This window comes from Filicampus tigris, chromosome 1, assembly GCF_054856515.1.
Source record: "Filicampus tigris isolate MCC_2025a chromosome 1, RoL_Ftig_1.0, whole genome shotgun sequence".
NCBI lineage: Eukaryota > Metazoa > Chordata > Actinopteri > Syngnathiformes > Syngnathidae > Filicampus > Filicampus tigris.
This window is the reverse complement of record NC_141217.1, coordinates 16,347,515-16,370,100: the sequence shown is the minus strand read 5'-3', so window position 1 is coordinate 16,370,100 and position 22,586 is coordinate 16,347,515. Positions and strand designations below refer to the sequence as shown.

The following is a 22,586-nucleotide window of genomic DNA, read 5'->3' as shown; positions in this document are numbered from 1 at the left end:
TTTCTCTCTTCCCCTGGAGACCTGGGCTCTATCACTACCGACCGCACTGGAACCTTATCCACCCCACTGCTCGTTGCATCAATAATCTGCTGTGTATACAAGGCTGTTTTTTTAATAAACCGTCATGCGAAACGAAATTACTGTCTATTTGTCCAGTCTGAGAAGGCCTCAAGGTTAAGTTTCCTTTCTGGGGAATTCTCAGCCCGGCAGAGTTACAAATTAAAATTGACTCTGTCTTCTTCTTTCCTCCCCACAGAAATGCAGAGACAGATGCGCAGACAGTCGTGAGCTAAAATGGCACCTGACGAGACTGCAATAAGTCACACAGGTCACACCCATGTACCTAAAAAAAAAAAAAAAAAAAAAAAAATTCTGCTATCCAGTTCTTACATTCAAGCAACAAACCTATCTCTACCCTTCACACCAGCATTGGCAAAGAGCTAGATGTAACATGCCTTGCTGTTGACTGTATGAAGTTGGCAATAACAAAGAGAGGAGCTGCTCGAAAGCGAAAAGTGCTTCTAATGCATGCACAAACCCAAATGTCCCTAACGTATGCACAGCATGCCTGCGAGATATGCAAACAGCTTCAGAAGGCCTGCGGGAATTGAATTCTCTTTCCATACTCTCAGTGCATCAATGAAGGTTTCATTTCCTGGTTCCTTCATCCCTCCAAATGAGGCGTCGCCTGTCAGTAGATCTCTCCCGTTTAAAATAGCTCCCATAATTGCCTGTGTTGTGTGCTGGGCAAGGCTGGCGTCCAAAGCAAATATTTCCAAGCGGAAAGGGTTTCTGGCATGGCTCGGAGAAGTGCTCATGTTATTTGGTCTTAAAACATTTTTCAAAAATTCTCTTGAGGATAGACAAAAATGTCTTAATCAAGTTCAAAGAGGCTTCCTTAATTCTGAAAAATGAGACACGTCCCTGCTTTATCCCTGCTTCAGTCCAGGAGACGAAGGGGAAAGGAAGGTTCAAACACTGACAGATTAAGAGATTGGTTGTGTTTGCGGAGGCCATGTCCGCCGGTTCCTCAGATAGCCTTGACTGTATATATAACATTTGGCCTTGCGCGGAGATTTAGAGCCATGTACACATGCCTTGCCGAAAATCCCCAATCCGTCGCTCGCTTTTATTTTCCAGAGGTTGAGCGACGTCACTGACAGTTATTACTGACTGATTGTACAGTGCCAGTGAAAAACAACTGCTGTCTGTCATCAGAGCTGTCTATGTATGCATCCCGCTGCTTGGCTTCTGTGTGGCGCAGACAGGACTGTCTCTGTGGTCTAGACAGACCAGAGACAAGGAGGTGAGTGGACGGACACTGGCCTCTTTGGGTATTTCATTTACAGGAGGCAAACACCCTCTAATAAGGCAGCAAATCAGACCCATGTGCAGTCATGGGCAACAGGAAAGCTGGGGGCGGGGGGGCAAGGCAAGGCTTCTCGAGGCTGCCGGGGCCAGTTGCCACTTGGGTTGGCTGTGTTTTAGTTGAGCGTCAAGCGAGGAAAAGGTGGCAAGCAAATGGCGAGCTCCTATTAAAACAAGATTTCTCATTTTCAAAAGGCTAGTTGAAACATGATTTCCGATGCTATGCGCTTCCTTTCGAGTTCAGTGACACAGCACATTTCCCCCCAGCCACTTGACTAAACACAGCAACGGGTTTGAACCCAGCCAGAGAGGACAGCCGAGTGCAAACACAACATCTTGTCTTTCAAGTGTCAGCTGAGCCGAAATAACGTGCTGGAGCAGACTTTCGACTCATTCTATTATTCATATCTGCTAAATATTGAACATACCTGTAATTGTCACTATTCAAGTGACATCATGAAGTTGCTTTTATGACAACCCTGTTTGCAAAAAACACGTTTCTAATAGAAACAGGTGCTTTCTTGCACATTCGAGTGTTTGTTGTAAGTAAAAATGCTAACAAAAAAAAAAAAAGATCCAAAAGTGCAAGTGTGAAAATGGCTATGCTATCATACCTGTGTAAACAGTGAGAAGAACCACAACTTTTTTAGAACAGAAGAGATGCAGTATACATTCATCACATTCGTCACATTCATTCATGAATGACAGAGTACATAACATCATGAACTTGAAGACTTGTGTGTTTATTGTGATCAGTGGGGACCAGGGTTATAATAATTTTGGATTTTTCATAAAGGTTAGTTTTTATTTCATTTTGAGTTTTTAAGAATTTTGTCAGCTTTAATTCGTTCACACAGCGGGTTTGTTACTTTTCATTAGTTTTACTTTTTTCCACAAATCCTTAATTTATATATATATATATATATATATATATATATATATATATATATATATATATATTTTTTTTTTTTTTTTTTTAACACAACCATTCACAAAGGAGGAATGGCATCATCTGGTGCCGCTTGTTTGTTGTCTGCCGGCAGACGACGTCGCTTCTAAGCAACATACAGTAAATGGACCACAACTCCCAGATGACTGCTCGACCTTCCATCGAATGGCCGAGCAGGAAAGCAAAATAAATACATTTGAAATCAACCCCAAAAGCTCATGTGTTAAAGTAAGGTAGTGTTTTACCAATTTTACATTTTTGTTATTTCACTCTTTTTCGTCAACTACGGTAACATCCCATAATTTAAGTTAGTGAGAGATTCTGCAATGATCGCTGCACCTGTTTTTAGGCCCTTTTTGAACCTAAGTGCTATGATGTAACGTAACGTACTATGTAACTGTAATCACAGTGTACAGTTTGTTATTTATGTATTTGTATTTGCTTTTATTTTGCTTTGTATTACTCTGCTCTCTGCGGCCAAGTCAACATTACAGATGACAATCTGTTCTCAATTGCCTTGCCTGGCTAAATAAAGGTTCAATAAATAAATACCAACTAACTTCAATTCCCAAATCCAATAACGTAGGGCAGAAGCATTAAGAATAAATACCCTTTTGGATAAGAGAGGAAGGACAGGAAGTTGGTGCACATGTCCATGTCATGGGCATGTTTATTACTCAATATGACCGCGTCTACAAACATTTGTTGCAGGTCCATGAAAGGGAATGTTTTGATAGTGTGGTCATTTATGCAGAACTTTTCAAAACCTCAAAGAAACAAAAGTTGCTCCTCAGCATTGCATTCCACGAATCAGTGACAGCAAGGTTCTAGTAAATGGCTTTTGAAATAAGCAACTTGCAAATGTACCAACATCCCACATGTTTTTTTAATTATTCAAGGAGACATACAGAGAACTGTCTTTTCTTCTATTAACCCATAACAGCTTTTTTCAACCCATAACAGCTTTTTTTGCGCAACTCAGCCAGTTTTCATATGTATTTATTTGATTTATTTTTTATTTTATTATTTTTTGGGGGGTTGGGAGGTTGGGACTACTGTCATTAAAACGAGCTCATCCTACCCGCCCTACTGTGCAAATGAAGTCCACAATGGATTTCGTTACCATGATGACTACTTGCTTGAGCAGAGCACATAGAGTGTGGAAAAAACAAGCATCCATAATCGACAAACACAAATTTTTCAAGGATTTCACCAAGCTATATGCCGCTTTATCAGAAGTTCATCTGCTCTGCTTATGTTTTGGCTTTGACTTTGTGTTTCAGATGGTGTCTTGTAAATGACAGAGTCATGGGTGGAGAAACTCCATCTAGGGGCAATATTATTGTAGCTATTGTAAATTAGTTACTGTTACTTAACAGTTGGAAGGGAATTCTGAAAGGCTCCATTAGACACACATTTTCAGAAATAGGCAGTTAACAAACCATTTGTTTTTTTTATTATCTTACTTGATAGGTGGGTGGGCACTCCAGAGAACCAACTATTTGCATACAAGCAATTGAAAAGGAAAATATGTTCTGAGTGATATCTGAGGTCACCTGCGGGGGCTGGGCATTTTAAAAAATATTTTTGTACTGAAAATTCCATCCCTGAAATCACGCAGACAGACTATTCCTACGTGGAATGAGCTAAAATGGTGTAAAATTGTATTTCTCTCAAACTCCAAAACAATCTGGAAGTATTTAAGAAACACACGCCCAGAATAGGTTTCCTGGTGGACAATCTTATGCCAAGGAGACAAGAGGCCCTCATACTGACGTCTGATGGTTAACAGGCTGTTTGACGTTTACATCGCTAAACCCAGTCTCAGGCTTCAGTTTCCTCCCAAGCCTTTCTGCCAATAGGCTCAGCTGGAATTGTTCATTTCATGGTGGATGGGAATGAACACGACCAAGAAAAGAGCGGGCGTCTGTTGATATAGTCCTCGGGAGCCGGCTAATTTCAAATCTGTTCCTTAACTCATCGCTACGCTTCCTCTCCTATGAGCTGTGGAGACTCTTGTTTGAAAAAATGCACTGCATTTGGATCACAACAAAAGCAGAGTGACTGCTCCCAAAGAGAGGCAGGGTAGTTGCATGTGCAGCGGTGAAGTGAGGAGGAGTTGTGCTTAGCCCTGGAAGAGCCTATGCTTTCCTGGACTCTGGATAGGATGTCATAGGGGTAACAGGATCATTGTTGCCTTTACGCTATCCTAGCAGGGGTTAAGAGTGGTGGACAAATATGCCTTTTCCATTCACTCATTGGTTTGAATCGGCATATCAGCCGAGCACGGCAGGGATCTGAAGACGCATTTCTATTCTTTGCCTTTTGATTCGACGTGAGACTGACAGTTTTCTGCTCTTTTCTGCTGTCTATTGTGTATATTGTATTTTGTGTTAATTTACTGCTTTCACTTGCTATCCATCCATCCATCCATTATCTATACGGCTCATACTCACAAGGGTCGCGGGGAGTGCTGGAGCCTATCCCAGCTGACTTCGGGCAGTAAGCGGGGGACACCCTGAATCGGTTGCCAGCCAATCGCAGGGCACACAGAGACAAACAAACATCCACACTCACAATCACACCTTGAGGCAATTTAGAGTGTCCAATCAACCTACCATACATGTTTTTTGGAATGTGGGAGGAAACCGGAGTACCCGGAGAAAACCCACGCAGGCACGGGGAGAACATGCAAACCCCACACAGGGAGGCCGGAGCCAGGATCGAACCCACGACCTCTGAACTTTGAGGCGGACATGCTAACCAGTCGACCACCGTGCTGCCTTCACTTGTTATATTATTGCTATTTTGTTGTTGTGTGTAAAGTGCATTGTTATAGCTGCAGCTGTTGTGAAATGCGCTATATAAAGTTATATTGTATTGTGTTGTATTTGCATCTCAATAGCAACAAGGATACCCTTTTGAAGTTGCCTTATCACGAGGCATTGTCAGCTAGTTGATCTAGCTTTAATGTGGATTATAACCCCCCCATAATATCTAAACTAATGAATAGACCCTTTCAAATGGAAAAAGGAAGGGCTACAATCTACACATACAGTGTAGAAAAAGATAGAAAAAGGCTTAAAAACTCTTAAAGACCCTGTAAAGTGAAAATAAATGTCTTGTAAATTTTGCATATCACAGAGAACCGTCTTCTTAACAACCCTGCCGATTTAGAATGATTAAAAAGAAATCTGCCTATAAGTACTGCCTATAAAACGAGGCTTCAAAATCATGAAAAATCAAGCCATTGTTTCCACTCTCAAACACGGTGGGTGTGTCTGCTGAATGTGCTAAAACCGCACCTTTGTCAACTGCCAGTCAAATATTATGATGTCTTGCATCTTTCCTATGACTACACATCCCTTCATGTTTGAGCCAAAAATATACATCCGCTTAAAGTCCCGAGTGGCTGAATTATGCTCCATGAAAGTCAACCTTTCATCAATAGCGGTGGCTGGCACATTTTATTCAGCCAGTGGCTCACACTATGTGCCAGACATTTGAGCACAAACTTTCTGCTAGTTATATACCCACAATTCTTTGCATTCCAACATACTATGATAGCCTGAATAACATAAAAGAATACAACATTTCCAAATTTAAGTAACACTGGACTGTAGGGTAAATTGCGGCATCCAGGTAAGGCGCATTTTGCGGGATGTAGGCATAGCTAGCTAGCTAACTGCGTGCTGTAATGATAGAAATGGGCTGATTATAACTAAATAACAGCGGATGTGAATGAAGGTGCTCACATTCTTATATAGTTGGGCGGATGCATGGCTTAGACCAAGTGCGTTACTAAGCACTGTTCAAGCCATGCCCAAAAAATTTCATGTTATATTTCATGTTAGGGGATTGACATGTCTTGCATCACATGTGATGCATTTCCACCTGTTTGTTTTTTTTGCCAATTAACCTAAATTGTAACTTGGCACAATGTCATCAATTTTATTTGGTAAATACAATTCAGTATAAAACAATTAGAAAAATGGCTTGTTGGGAAGGCAAATTCAAGTCAAAATCCATCCATTCATCCATTTTCCACACTGCTCATCCACATTAGACTCGCGGGTGTGCTGGAGCCTACTCCATCTGTCTTCAGGTCAAAAGGTACATCTCGGATTTGTCGCCAGTCAATCACAGGGCATATTAAACAAACACTTGCAGTCATACCTAAGGACAATTTAGATTCTTCAGTTAATTGACATTGTGACATTGAAGGAAGCTAGAGCTCTGGGAGAAAAGAAACGCAACATTGGAAGGCCAGAGCCCGGATTCAAACCCCAAGCCTCAGAACTGTGAGGCGGGTGTGAGAACCACTGTGCTGCCAAAGTCAGCAACAGCCTAAAGTGCACAAACATAATCAGTAATAGTGTGTGATTGATACCCAACACACTTAAAGGTATTGCATTTAAAAGTGCTACTGGAACACTCTTTGATGACTCGTTGGATTATCTGATCAATACATCCATCTGAAACTTCCAGTTTGATTTGAAACCTAATAGTCTTTGAGGATTACAAGATTTGGGATTATGGTTAATCAGGTGACTTAGATTTACTTCATACTTTATATCTAAGGGCGTTTTCAATGTTGCGACACAATACAATTACGACAACAAAATTAATTGGCAGAAATCGAATCACTTGGAAATCTTAATTAATGCGACCTTTTCAAAGGCGTTACTTGTAAGATCTCGACGCACCAAAGCTGGAATGACATTGCTTTTGTGTTATAGATCATGATCCGACTTTGGCAGGTTAAAGTCAAAGGCCATTCATTTCCCTATAGATTGCAAAGGGAATTGAGCTCTACTGAATCAATACAAACCAAATCAGCGTAAGTCAACAAGAATCAAAAGGAACACGACCCGCGGGTGGACCCTCAAGTCACTTCTTTGATGCCAGGGAGCAATGTGTCTTTTGACAAAGCAGTGAAGCACGGATACAAGTAAACAATGTGGTGACAAAGACCTATCTTTTACAGCATGCCTGTCAAACATTGTCCTATTTTCACCATAAATGTGAAATTGTGTGTTTTTGGACGGAAATAGCATTTGCACAAATGTTGACGATACAGGCGACAAGTTACTTTAGCAAGCAACAATGACAATGACGTATACTTGGGTTTCCAAAGGGACCTCATCCAAAATGCATAGGTCATAAGTGGGGACGGCGGTGCTACAGTGGGGAACTAATAGACTTCCTGCATCTGGTTTTCATTGTAAAGGGGATGTGTGTTTTGGATTAAATTGACATTGATTCCTCTGTTTTTCCTAAGACTCTAAAAATCCTTTACAGCTTGGCCATGTGGTGATTAACTACCATCCGTCCCTCACCTCCACCAGCAAATAGCCATGATGGTTATAAAAGATGTAATCAGGCCCTTGAATGCCACGTTGCCTCTTGCTTCTGTGGGAGGTTCGAGAGGGTACAAAAGCTCACTGTGAGCTAAATTATACAGTGAGTGACATCTCACTCCACATAGACAGAAGCAGTGTGCTGTGATATTGCATTGCTTCCACCTTGCTGACTTCCTGACATCTTTGTGAGGCTTAGGGCAGACAGCGGAGACCTCAGAAACCACAGCGTCCCTGTAGAGGCACACAAGGCAGCGTTCTGCTTCATGCTCCGCCGCCTTCTGCCACCGCCCAATGCCATTATGCTGCCAACACATGCAATTACAAGGAGTCATGTGGCACGTGCCGCGGTACGAAAAGAAATGCAAGGAAGAAGATGCATGGGGAAACTGTCCCTGGGCTGACAAGAACACAGAAAAGCATGACAGGACTAAAACTGTAAGTTGTGGCCATGACTACCAGTTACACATAAAATACAATAAAACACACAAAGAATCACCTTAAAGATCTCAGATTCTGAACTCAACATGAACTTTTAAGGATCAAGCGAACGTCTCCTGCTCTGCAGCCTCGGGCACATCTGGTCTTTAAGGGCTCTGAGGGTCTGACCTTGTCTGGGAACCAGCTGCTTAGGTTCTCCACTCCAGGGCCAAGAGGGACTAACCTTTTCTTTGGGGCCAAAAAGAATCTTAAACCTGAAAGACGAAGTTGGGGCCTTGAGGTGAAACCTTAGTTATACCTCTTCCTCTCTTCTTTGGTTTGCATTAGAACTCTCTAGAAGGAGTAATCCTCAGAGGCCTTTAATGTCTCAAGACAATGGATGGACTTGGAAGCTACAGTGGCGGTTCTCGGAAAGTGTGGTCCAACAGGATGGTCAAACGTTGATCCCACTTTGAGAGTCATTTTATTCTTTCCTTCACAATCAATCAACAAGCTTCACTGCTTACAATATTGAAGACATACTGTCGAAATAAAATGAAAAACTTGACTGAGATTTGTGCTGTTTGTGTATGAATGTATTATTTTGAGTGGTGAAAAATAGCCGTCATGGCCACTTCCTCTTCGTGACATGACAACACACCCATGCAATTAAGAACCCTTGTACCCTTAAAGTGCATCTGCTTCAAAAACAGTTGTCGCCAATAAACTGGCAGAATGTCAATGCAACACAATGCCGTTTAAACGAGTCTCACGCTGTACGTAATTTGATAAGACGTCGCCAGAAAAAGTAGGTCAGATTTGTTAGCTCGTTGTTTCCGCAAGATGGTACTCACAATCTACTACTGTACTATAATTTATTGTAAACTTCCAGAGGAACAAACTTTAGCAAGGTGAACCGCAAGTTCAATGGGTTCACAGCAAAATATGATAACATTTTTTTTAAATCCCTTTAGTTTCTATGACGAGTGAGTAAGATACGTGCAGGGCCATGGGACCAAAATTCAGGCCATGGGACCAAAATTCAGGCCATGACTATTCGTTGGCGTGGGGAGGGGTAGGGGTGGTGTATCGCGGCCACCACGTGCCGAAACGTTCGACAAGGGTGGAGGCTGTGCAAAACTTGGGCATCGTAAAGTTGCAACGACGTAGGTCAAGTACCGCGTAACTCAAAGACTGCTTGTACATATACAATACACACTGCAGGCCCATCGCAGTAAGGATAAACTCTGCAAGGAAGCTAAACTTAAAAGTTGTCTTGATTTGATGGCGCCTGATTTACGGGCAAAAACTGTATCAAAACGACTGATAGATAAAACCGTTTGATTAACCGTCATACAACCATTTATTGCAATTAAACACCTGCACGCAAGTCAGAAGCTGATCCTCGGCACATCAAATGATCCATTCACAACTGGATGTAGTTTCTAAATGGCTTGGAAAATAGCCCTGCACTGCAGATCCAACTGAGATACAGCAAGAGGGGAGCACACGAGGGAAAGCAAAGAGGGGAAAGACTGCGTAGACTGCATGAGTAAAACAAAGTCATGGTAGCTTCTCACAGTCACAACTGGTTACCTCCGTTGAAGAGGGATGCAACAGATTTCTTTGCAGAGGGGTGGAGCATACAGTAGTCCAAGGAAGAACCCATTGAACTTCTGATCCTGACGCCAGAGAGCTTTGTACATAATGTGAGATGCCCTTTATTTCAAAGTGTAATGCATGAATACGAATGACACAATTCGGGCATTTGCAGGATGTCGTTAAACACAGCTAATTTGGCACCATTCTACTTTATGATCAAACCAAGGTGATGTCTATGTTTACCAAAAAGAGACATATGATTTTATTGACTTTTAAAACATTTTCAGTGAGGCTAATTTACACAGTGAAATATTAAAGTACACTGGCCCGGTGGCTCACTCAGAGCTCTAAGATCAGGGCCAAGCCCTTCATAAATTCACTCTCTTTTTGTCAGGCTAATTAAAAAGAGAAGCTTTTTTTTCTGTAGGTGAAACCAGACTGGACTTCACATGCTTTGTGAAATTAGGACATTTCTAATATCTCATGAAAGCATTCAAATAATAGCTCATTCAGCCCTTAGGCCCATCTTAGCAGTTGTGATATGATATTAGCAATGCAAAGCAATGAATGTATGCATCTACGTGGGTTAATTTCTGACAAAAGATCAATATCAGAGGTGGAGTACTCAAGTCAGACCTAATTCTCCAATTTTAGACCTTGTGACTTGCTTGGCTAAAACTTAGTAAAGTCTTGACTTGTTATTCAAGTTACTCGACTTGACATTGACTTCAAATACATGACTTGACAAGTCATTAGATTTATAATCGAAAATCTGCATTTTCAACATAGTTGGATTTTTTTAAACAATTTTTTGTCTCATTCACACAACCCTAGCGACTATATGCTCCTCAAAGTTTGCAACTATAAGATTAAAAACAAGTACAACATTAAACTTCACTTCCGTCCCTAATGACAGGTATGCTAAGTTAAGTTCACAGTTCAGCTCAGCGAAGTAAGCTTCATAACCATGTTGCGTGTGATTGCAAAGACAATAAAGTAATCGACAACACAGAGACGGATTGAGAACCATTAAAAAGGATGTGATTGTGAACGTGTTAGCAAAGCTAGCTAACATAAGTACAGATATCACTGACGCTACATGTTAACAATGAGCACAAAGTGGCTCCTGTATGGTTTAAGTAAAATTTTCATGCTACTGAACAATACACTAATTTGAAGCGCCAACATTAACGTCAGCGGGGTGTTTGGCACATAATAGTTTAGGCAAACTAGGACTAAACATGGCATCAAAACTAGTGGAATCCATTACAACAGCTCAGCGGAACATCTCTAAAATGATCTACAACTGCTAGTTAGGATCCATCAGTTTCGAGTCAGTAAACTCTAAAGCGCTAACCATTATAACTACATGATTACAAAGCATCGGACGTTTCCACCAGCACTCATTGTCCAATGGAGCATTGGCACTTTACACCATTGATGTCACTCCTGCGCTTTAATGTGCAGTCAAATGTTCTACACTGCTAATAAAATATTTTGTGAGTCCTAGTTTGGTCTACTTGTGATTGTTTTTGCCACCGTACCTTGGGACTTGCTTGAAACTTGAAGGTTATGACCTGAGAATTACTTCTGACTTGCGCATATGGCATGCAACCTTATTCATACCGCTAATCTATATATAACAAGGTTTTCTCACATAGCTACGAAAGACAATTCACAAAATACAGAGGAAAAAGTTCAAATACATACACACACAAACATAGACCCTCACCCTTCCGCTCACACACGCACACTCACGCACACACAAATCACACACTCACCTAGACAATTGTGCCCATCATGTGCCAAGCGGAAGCCATCATAGCATGTGCACCTGTAATTTCCCGGGATGTTGATGCACTCATGGACACAGCCACCATTGTATTCGGTCGCACACTCATCGACATCTGCAAGAAACAACAACAAATGAAGGCATTAAAGCAGGCACCTTAATTGCGCAAACTGTTCATGTTCCAGTTAGTAACTGGCAGAGCTGGGCAGTCCGTCCCTGGGCCGGACCGATCGGACCTTCCGGCCCAGCCAGATGCCCAGGCAAATTTCATCTCAGCCTACCCGGTGAAAGGCTTCTTTCTACTCCCGCGTCGCGACAATTGCCGCATTGATTCATGTGACCGATGCATTGTGTTGTTGGCGACAGGTCTGCAACACATGCCACGCACCCATCAGGAATTGTTGCTGCTCTGATCGGTCCATTATGTCACATGTTGCGATGACATACAGTTTCCCACACGGAGGAGAGAATGCACCACGCACCACTCGTTGCTGCTGCAAAGCAAACTAGTTTGGCAGCGGCGTATGTGTAAAAAGAAGCCACTCATCGTTCTCCCTTAGCCGCCACCTTCCAGATCTTTTTCGCAACAAAATTAAATGCATCGTCTAGTCATCTCGGTCCCTTTATGGTTGTAGCAGGCACGATATCCATTGTTCTCGCTGTCTTTTTGAAGCAACGCCCCTGCCGACTTGGAACTCAACTGTTTCAAAACAACTTGTGTCCGGGAGTATATTCAAGCTGCGTGCAGCACTGACTCAAGGATGACGCCGGCACACCAAGGTGGAGTTCACGCACTTCTTCTGTCTCGTCTTCCCTACTTCTGGAAATACGCCGTAGCAAACCTGCTGTGTATAGTGGTTTGCTGGTATGCTTTTATTTTGAAGGCCGGGAAGTGTGAAGGAGGGGAAGTGTGGAAAATAAGTAACTTGTTGACTGCGACTTCTGGCCGTCTGTTGGACCCAAATAATTATACATACAATACGACAAATCCAACCCCGGGGCTCGCAATGCAAGTAAGCACACGCAGTTGGGTAAGTACTACTGGCGCATTTGAAGCGTGTCCACAGCGGGTTCGAATTGTAAATTAGCCAGCTAATGATCTTTAAAAACCTCTGCCGTTAGCATCCCTCCCGTGGCGACGTCAATCACAGACGTTTCTTTTTTGGGGGTCGGGGAGCGGAATGGGGCGGGGGCCGACAATGTTTATGAATATGGCCGGTGGGTCGCGGCCGGAAGGGTACCCAGGTCAAGGGTGGAGGGTTGCGGCCAGACCGGCAAAAAAGGGTCAAGTGCCCAGCTCTGGTAACTGGATGACTTTGGTAGCAGGAGCTGTGGCTTGATGTTTAGGTCTGATAAATTCATACAATTATAACTTCCAAGGCAGCATTTTAAAGGAGTTAGTACATTTTAAAAGAGAGTAAGTTATTTTCCCTCCCTTCGGCCACCACCCTGCTCAAACTGCAAACGACCCCTTTGGCCCCTCCCGCAGGTGGTGACCCCGCGGGAAGGGAGACCCATGTTGGCTTTTTTGGGCCATGCCCCATGGGAGTCAGGCCCAGGCGCCAGCCGCTCGCTATTGAGCCCCACCTCCAGGCTTGGCTGCAGAGGGGCATAACAGTGCTTTTAAAGTCATTAATTTAAAGTCTTTGGATATTTTTGAAAAGCAATTAAAAACCCATGTTTATGTGCGTTACCAGTGATATTTAATTGCTTTTTTTTTGTATTCTACTACGATTTTTTTGTGTAATTATTTAAATTTTATTTTATATTTGATTGTATTATTTTTAACTATGTGAAGCACTTTGTGAGCACTCTGTGAGAAGTGCTATATAAATACAATTTACTTACTTACTTACATTTTTGGAGAAAATTGTTTTACATCCATGTTCAAACTAAATCTTGCCAACTGTGTCCCTTAGCTAAAAGGCAAGGATATATATAACTTGACATTCAATTTGATTTCACTGGTACAAGAACACAAATATTTCTTCTTTTGCACATTTAATATGGGACGAGGTGTGTGGTGAAAGATTTAAATATAGTAGGTACTCATCTTGCGTAAAGAGCAGCCCCCTTCAAGGATAAAAGTCTAGCTCTGAGAGGAATCTTCTGTTCATTGGTAATGGTAATATTAAGGTTACAAAGGGGAAAACGGTGCACACTTAATAACCATTAACACCACAAAGTCAGGTCACAAGTGCGAAAACCTAAGCAAATATGTCGCATAAAAACGGAGTGGAGGATGACGTTTACACAAAGACGGCAGATTGGTTTGACAGTGAGAGTGAGGTTGTCTGTAATGGTTATGATGATGGCTGCAGGGCCCCACTGAGAAGACCGGGACACGATGGATTGCGAGCACAGTGCACATCCACTCAGCACTTGCTGGCCCATTTAGGCCCTATGATCCTGGTCGTTCAGCTTCTCTTTGAGGCTGACGCTCTCCAGGCTTAATTAGACTTGACAGCGGAGGGACGGCACCAAGACGAAGGGACACTCTCTGCTCCCCACGTCCCTTCTTCCCACACATCAGCGCCGTTCTCCAAGCTCAGCACAAAATCAGCCATCACTTTCCCCACTCCTCTTTTACCCTGGTACATTCACAACAATTGCAGCAGATTCTCCTCCATCAGCCTTGTTCAATATTCTAAGCTTGTCAGGCTTGCTAAGTCACAACAAGAAGATGTGGTTCCCACCCCCTCCAAATGGCTTTACTTTGAACAGTGAAGCGGATTCCTTTTAATTTAGCTGTGAATGGGGAAAATCGAGTTGACATCCAAAGATGAATACAAGACAACAGATTAAGATTTCTACTTTTATCATCTAATGATACACAAGTTGAGCAAAAACATTTGAACTTGTGTCTGACAGGTGTGCTTTGTTGCCCTCATGGGTCCTATTATGTTCAAACAGTGAAAAACGCGGAATAGATCAGTTCCAGATTTGGGTTTTGCCGGTGTATAATTAAACTTATAGTGCAAGATGTAACCAACATAAAAAACAAACAGCTGTTGATGGGTGTATAACAAGCAATTGCTATGCTGTAAAAAGACAGCCATTGGACAAAAATTGGCCATAGCCAGTCCAGCAATTTGGAATGTTGAATGAAACCATGAAGACATTTGGCCTTATTCACTAACCGTGCATACACACAAATGAGTGATTCAGCAATATCTTCATACTTGAATTTGGACATATTCTGCAAACAAATTCAGAGCCCCCTCAGACTGATGGATCAGATTCCGAAAAAAATAATAAAAAATCACGTCAAAAATCTTTTACCCACAATGTTTTGAAACACAGTCACTTATAATACAATATTATCGATAATAACTTCAATCGGCTATTTGCTAATGAATTGACAAATGTCCTGAATAACCGTGAGGGACACTTCTCATCACTTTCACCCTTGTGCCCTTCAAGCATGTGTAATGCATGTGACCTTATGACTAAATCTGCCGCTGTCTGAGTGAATGCAGTTGTCACTCAACGGGCAGACGGCGCAAGTACGCTTTGATCACACGCCTGGAAAAGCCATCGAACCGCTCGCATCTCCTAGTAAATCTAAGGCTTCAAAGTTGTCGTATTGATCAAGCGCACATGTACGCTACAAAACAACATTTCCTGACATTTACAGTTGAGAAACAACCGTTTAAAAGATCAAAGGCGCACACACAAACACACTCACATACGCATACACCCAGGCTTGCCTGTGACGTAACTCCTACCATCATATATTTTTTCTGTCAACACTACTGCTCTATATTATTCCTTACTATCATTTTAACAACTTTTGCTGTGGTTTTTCATTCTCGGCTCTCAATTATTCTTGTTCTCTGCATATTTTGTTCCCAACCTTACTTTTTACAAAGACAATAGCATTCACTCTTGACTAGGGCCGCCAAGATTAGTAGACTAATCACGATTACATTGAGGTTCAAAATCGACAAAAATGAATTTAATAATCAACGTGGTCAATGTATTTTTTTATCTTTGTTTTTCTCTTCAGACTGAAAAAAAGCGGGTCGCAGTGGTTATCTGCTAGCGACGGAGCCTGAATGTTTTAGGAGCATTTAAGAACCGGCCTTTCGTGTCAGTGCGACCGTGATGCCCAAGCATCTAAAAAGGAAGCATGTTATTGATGATTCTATTTCTGATGAACACGGTATGATGCTATTTGTCAAGTTAACTTCTAATAATGGCACCAACGTTAGCCAGCTACTTGTGAGCTACTTTCTTGGAGGTAACCAACATATAATATGATAATATCTAAGTATAATATACCCTCAGAGAGTCAATCAGAACTGAGCATGATAACCTTTGTAAAGGCAGAATATGATGATGCAGCTCTCGCATTGGATAATATTTTATTTTAAAAAAGCGGTCACAGTGTGTGGCTGATCTTTGCATGTAATCTCACCACTTGTAATAAGAAACTGAATCAACTATCTTCATAAATTAATCTTGCTTTGCAAAAATAAAAATATTTGAATACGGTCTGCTCACCCTAATCTTCTGATTGATGAAGTCTGAACATTGCACAACCAAAGCATCACAAATCAATCTTGAATGGCCAACAGGCAAGAGGCCATGGACGTCACCCAGTCAGTAATAAAAAAGAAAACATTGTGATTATGGCTTTGTAAAAACACAAATAAGATTTGTGGAATATACTGATCCAGAGTGTTTGCGTTTGGGAGGGAGGAAAGTCTTCAGAACCCCTGCTGGAAATAACCCTGACTGCTTGGCTGTGCCTCTGACTGCTATTTCAGCCGCAGTCTTAATTCTCTCCAGCATGTGTATAGGAAATTTACAGCTTCATTTCGTCCTGTCATAAAGAAGCACTCGGCAACTGGCTTTTCTCATCCTCCGTCCACTTCTCACTCCCTGGCTTCTCTTTGCTCTTACAGCCAATGCTGAGTGAAGCAGAAGCTCTTATCAAACCAAGTGAAAGTGTTTACCAAGTGATAAGGCAAATCAACATTACCGGTAGATGTAAGTCTTTAACGGTAACACTTTCCTCCGAGGTCCCAAAGTGAATCACGCAATGTGTGAAAATGAGCATATTCATTCAGAAATCCTTTACCTTCACAATGTTTGCCATCTCCTTTATAGCCCGACTTGCAGATGCACTTGTAGGATTTCAGTGTGTTCTGGCAGATGGCGTCGATGCTGCAATTGTCAAGTGCCTCTGCACACTCGTCCACATCTAGGAAGAAAGAAAGGGTTTGAAAGGTCGATCCTACCACAGAAAAGAGAATCCATGTAAACCTCAATTGACTTTGACCAGTAAAACGTCGAGTGAAGCAAAGAGCAGAATGAAAATGGATGCAGTCCCAATGTGCATTTATTGATGGGACTTGACATTTATCTTTTGTGAGCTTGTATAACACGGAAAGCAGGTCAGTGTTCTTTTTCTTTGAACATTTTTCTGATAATTTAACATCCTCGCCTTCTTTACACATTGATGGCAGGAGTCTACACACCATTGTTCAAATGCCAAGTTTTTGTGATATTAAAAAAAAAATGAAACCACAATAAATCATTTAAAAACTATCTCCACTGTTAATGTGACCTATAACCTGTTCAACCCATTTTTTAAAAAAATCTTTTCGAGAGGGAAAAAAAAATGAACAACTGAGTGTGCACGCTGTTCTAACTGAGATGTGGCTGTGTTCAGAAATAACCAATCACATTCAAACCACCTTAAATTGGATTCCACCATTTAGACTACCCTCGGTTAACTCAAATAGGTTTAAGATGTTCAAGTAGGCTTTCCTGACTATTTTCATTTTTGATTTTTTTTTTTGCTTCCAAGCACTCTAGATTTTGTGCTAATTTACCTTGTGTAAGGCACCAGGTCCATCAGAATTAATCCATTAAGGCCTAAAGCACCTGTCTCAACAGCTCCTCAAACCTAAGGTCGCCTTGGGAATTACCCTTGAAAACCGGAAGTTCTCCCAGAAATTCAACACTTGCAAAAATGATTAATATCTCGGCCCCTGTAACAGACAGAAACATAATTCCAAAAGAACTAAAGAGCTTAGACATGTGGCTTTCACACAGGCAGAACTTATTATTATTTACTGTTTCAATCGAAGATGTAGAAATAACGTGTCAGTGCAAGAGAAGCACTATTTTAATTTTAAAAAATGGAGTGGTAATTGCCATCCTCTATTCAGTTACAAAGACGTCAATGTCGTCATTGTCTACAATTCATATCATATCACGTTCGACTGGTCTATATAGCACTGTCGTTACTTATCAGAGCTCCCGGCGATCGACAGCGTCCACCATTAGCCTACCTACGGCTCGAAAAAAATTCTAAGACATCCTCCGCGGTCTCGCGTCACGTGTATATTCTGATGCATTAAATTGGCTGAGAGACGGAGAATTGGATTTAAAAAAGACACCGATGTATCCGCTCTCCCGGCTTTAAAGGTAGAATGACGCAACAGCGCTCCCGGCTCTAGTGGTAGAAACGCGGTTATGCGCTCCCGTCCTTAATAGGTTAAAACAGCCCCAAAACATCATGCTGGCATGATTATGTGCTCCACTGTAGTTATGGTGGCTTTTAGGTGAAGAGCGAGTTCACCCTTGGTTTCAATGAAACATAGTCATTTTCCCACGTGTTGAACCAAAGTTGAACAATTTGGCCCTAATTCGAAAAGATATATTTGGTGCAATCAAAAAACAATGCTAATCACCAAAAGAAAAGCACACCTACAGTTAAAGCAAGGTTATTGCAGCATTATGTTTTTTTTCCACGCTTCAGTTTGAAAGCAATAAATAAATAAATAAATAAAGGCACTTTAAATGGTGGCAGGTGTGTGCTGACTCCCATTTAACATGAGTTTGAATGTAATTGGTTCATTCTGAACACAGCCACGTTCCAGTTATAAGAAGGTGCGCATGCTTTACTTAGGCAACCACATTGTTTCAGTTTACTTTTTCCTCGATTGAAAATACTATTTTTCCCGCTAATTGAGTTGCGCAGGTTATACATAAATTACAATAATGGTAGAAAAAGGTTTGAAATGATCTTGGTCTAATTTTTTTTTTTTCATGTCAGATGACAAAACTGACATTTTAACAGGGATGTGTAGTCTTTTAACATCCGCTGCGTCAGACTAACCATCTTCATATTAACCAGCACTATAAACACAGAGCTGGGCATTCCGTCAATGACTGATGGATGACGGACGGCGGAAGGATACCCACGCACCCACACCGACGAATAACGGACACTCAATTTTTTGTAAAATGACCAGCTCTGTATAAACCACATAACTCAAATACACCTGACCCATCATTTTAATCAGTATGTTATTTTTTGCCACATAAAGCAGCTACAATGAAAAAAATGATTCTGTTGGATTTACATCAAATCATAAAAAATTTCACCAACATGACTATGATTTTATTTTGTGCAATATTCATGTTAGTGAAACATGGTTTTGATGTGTGCAACTAATGTCAATACTTTTTTCGTATAAATCCAACAGCCTTTTTTTTTTTTTTTTCATTTTCTTTCAGTGTATGCACCATCAAGCTGAGCAGACAAAAGCAGAAATGTCATAGAGGAAATTCCTAGCAGCAATCCATCCTACAGGTGCCAAATGTGATGGGTACAATGATGACAAGCAAAAGTTTGAATAGGTTCATTGTTTGTGGTTGTTAAGAAAGAAAGTCCAAATGTATTCCTTTTGGGAGATTAAAAAAAAAAAAAAAAAAGACCTCTCAGGTAATCACCTGGAATATCATTGCTCAATAAGCGTGTATTGTGGACATACTGTATTCTGCTGCTGCTGCCCTCTGGCTTGAGTTTGTCTTTAGAGTCAATGTTCATGCACGAGCCTCTAGCTTAGAGATGACAATTTATCCTCTATATTGTTTAGACAACCAGTGTTTGGTCATTTATGTCTGACTGACTCTTCATTGGCCAGTGGTAAGCTAATTGTTACATGTAGCATGCAGCAGTACATTTACAGAAACACGCAAACATGAATGTGAATGTATTTAACTGTATTTAGGGCCAACTGTTGAATAAAAATAATGAGGATCATTTGACCAAAATGCAACTTTCCGAAACAGTGAAAGTGTAAAATGCAAATGACTTTATGATTATATTTTAATCTTTGACTATAACAAACGGTTGTTTCTGGATTCAGCAAACAAAATGAACGCCCACCAAAAATATAAAAGTCATTGGGGCAAGTTGATGTCAGCTGCTGCTAGTTTCAAAAGCTAATGCAGTGCAAATGCTGTCATTGGGATGTGGTACTAAAAATTCATGAGTTTACACAGCATTCACAGTTCAATGAGCCAGCAATTAACATGTACGTGTGTGGGCATTTAGCACGCATGGTCAAATCCATTCACTTTAGGTGTTTTATGTTTCGAGTTTTGAAGACTTTTTAAGACTGGTCCAAAAACCACAATTAGCCAAAACACATGAGCAAATAAAAATACACTCACTTAAATACAAACAGCCGTTGGACTGTAAAGATCCGACTAACCAATTAGACACCTGCATCACTGATATGGGCATTAAAGGCAAACTAGACCCAGACATCGTATATGCCAGCACTAGTAAAAAACACAATACTCCGATTAATGTTGCGTTTAATTAACGGAAAAATTCATCATGTTATTCGATTCTGTGTACACCATAGGTGCACATCATTTTAGGTGGCCCGCAAAAACAAATCTAGCATGTCAACTTCCATAATGCTTGCTGAAATCTGTACCAAAATTTCAAAATATCGTATGAAATAACAGATATCATAAACAGTTTCTTGTTACGGTGTCACAGTAACGTGAAAAAAATATTATTCTTGACTTCTGATTACAAAAGTAGTTAACCATCAATTTGGTTTGTACTGTACTGTATATGTTATACAATTAGGAGGTGATTAAACATTTATATGGTTTCAAACTAATGGCCCTCCGAGGGAGTCTATGACTACAATATGGCCCGTGACAAAAAATGAGTTTGACACTGCTGTTGTACACGGTGGCTGAGATAGAAGACATGCAGCGGCCAACCATCAGTAGTATTGCAAAGCGTAGAAGAAATCCAGATGGCAAATCACACTCACGACTCTCGCTAGGTACATGTACTGTAGATGATGACGTTTATGATCATTGTTTAGGTTGTAGTTTTTGTACATGTAATGCCTTTGAATACGTAGCTGGTCACCGTTAAATATCTTACATCACCGACTCTCGCAAGGTTGAATAGTCTTAAAAAATGGCAGCCCCCATAAGCGATAAATGTGACGCGTTTTTATAGATTTAATTAAACAGCAGCTGACACAATAAAAATATAACAAAGTTCAGGCATCTTTAGGTCCTTTAATCGAAGTGTAAATGGCTGCAGTCTGACTGATTCGGGTGAGAATGCAAAAAGATAAGCATGGAAGTGGTTTCAAGCAGATGCACGGTCAGGTCTGCCTTTACGGAACCCCTAATCCAGCCAAATCCGAGCTAACTAGCCCAGGTGTTCAGGATTACCCCTCTGCACACAGGGGAAGGGCAGTTTAATAAGGTTTACATAGCTTTCAATATCCATTCTTATCGCAAGCCCTCCGCAGGAGCCGGCTGATCCCACTGGGAAATGACCTGCAACATAAACCCTCACGCTTAGCACATTGCCTATTCCTGGAGGACACAAGTGCGTGGACATGGGCACAGTGACAATGCAGAATGCTTGCACGATCGCAATCATAAACCCGAGCAACTGCGTGATGCATTTGCTTGCGACGGTAACGGCAACAACAATCAGCAAAGTTTGTTCCATGTAAGTTTATTCAACTTGCTTTTACTTCAGCAAGAAGGTGGAACTCCAAATTCAGAATATAAAGGGAGAGCAATGTCTTCGGGCTCCCTGCTACAGATCACCGCAGGCCAAAAGATTTATTCCAGGAGAGATGAATCACCTGATTAGTTAGCAGATGAAATGATTGACTGTTAGGTCCGAAAGATACTGTAACAAATGTGTAGAATTGAAGTTAGTGATGCGTTACTGTCCTCAATATTTTATTGTCAAAAAGCGTTTTAGAGGCCTGTGCAAAATGGAATTCAAAATGCAGTCGGGGTGGTCGTGGCCCCACTCCTGCCAAGTTTCCTTCTGGCCATTTAGCAATGCAGAAGCTCCCCCAGTTGCAGTATTGATTTATATTATGTGAAAAACAATAAGACATCTCCTGTGGCGCAGGCTTGGTCTTTCGTCCTCTGCCTTCCCAGAAAGAAAGAACCCACAAGAGGAAGTGTTGCCTTTAATGTGGAATGTATTCATTCCTGTAATTGTCACGTTTGTAGGCGCCAGCGAATGCTTTTAATGCTCCTGGTCTTGCACCGTGAAGCAAGGTCAAACAGTTCAAATGGTTTCGTTCGCCGCAGCTCTGTAACAGTAATTGAGATTAAAATCCATCCTTGGCCTTTTTATCGCATATCATATGTCTCTGTCTCCTAACACTATCAAATTGTCCACCAAGGATTTAGGAGGGGGATCATCAGGTTAAAAACATCTTTATTTTTTTTTTTCATCCAAATTGTTGGCGGTCCATATTTTTCATCAGGCATCCCTGCCTGGGTTGATTGTGACAGAAGCAGACAAATATTCTGCTTATCATCTTGTTATAATGTTCCCATTGGATCAACAAATGTACTTTATCTTCCCACGTTTGCTGCTACGCTCCCCTTTGGCTTGTACTCAAGTGAAAACAGAAGAAAGTTGATTCAATGCGGTTGTGACAGTCCTCCAACATTGTATGCAGCATACCAGTCTGCTGGCATATTTTGGGCTTTATGTAAACAAAAATGAGGACATTTGGTGGAACCACCCAAACTGGCTGAATATGTGACTCTGTGCAAGTCATCGAAAAAGTCCCCCTCTAATCAATGACAAATGGGAAATTTGTATTACAGCTGCATAATTTTTCAAATCTGTCACCAAAGGAAATGCCAACCACTAGCCAAAACGCTAAACATTTTTTTGCAGTGACATGAAAATTACCAAAATGAGCAGAGTGGGAAGCCAAGCAAACTTTTGACTATCCTGTTGCTTTTGGTGTACGCTGCACAAATGGAA

The 22,586-nt window shown here is 41.2% G+C and overlaps 1 protein-coding gene across 3 annotated transcripts in view; it reads right to left on the bottom strand.

Moving 5' to 3' along the window:
• The window catches only part of LOC147153001 (signal peptide, CUB and EGF-like domain-containing protein 3), a 92,218-nt gene that overhangs the window by 52,648 nt on the left and 16,984 nt on the right, over nucleotides 1-22,586 (bottom strand). For all 3 annotated transcript variants that reach the window (XM_086014393.1, XM_086014478.1, XM_086014563.1), the window contains exons 2-3: nucleotides 16,578-16,700; nucleotides 11,481-11,606 (exon numbers count right to left, since the gene is read on the bottom strand). In XM_086014393.1, the coding sequence (XP_085870519.1) occupies nucleotides 11,481-11,606; nucleotides 16,578-16,700 (249 nt within the window). The remainder of the gene's footprint in view (nucleotides 1-11,480; nucleotides 11,607-16,577; nucleotides 16,701-22,586) is intronic.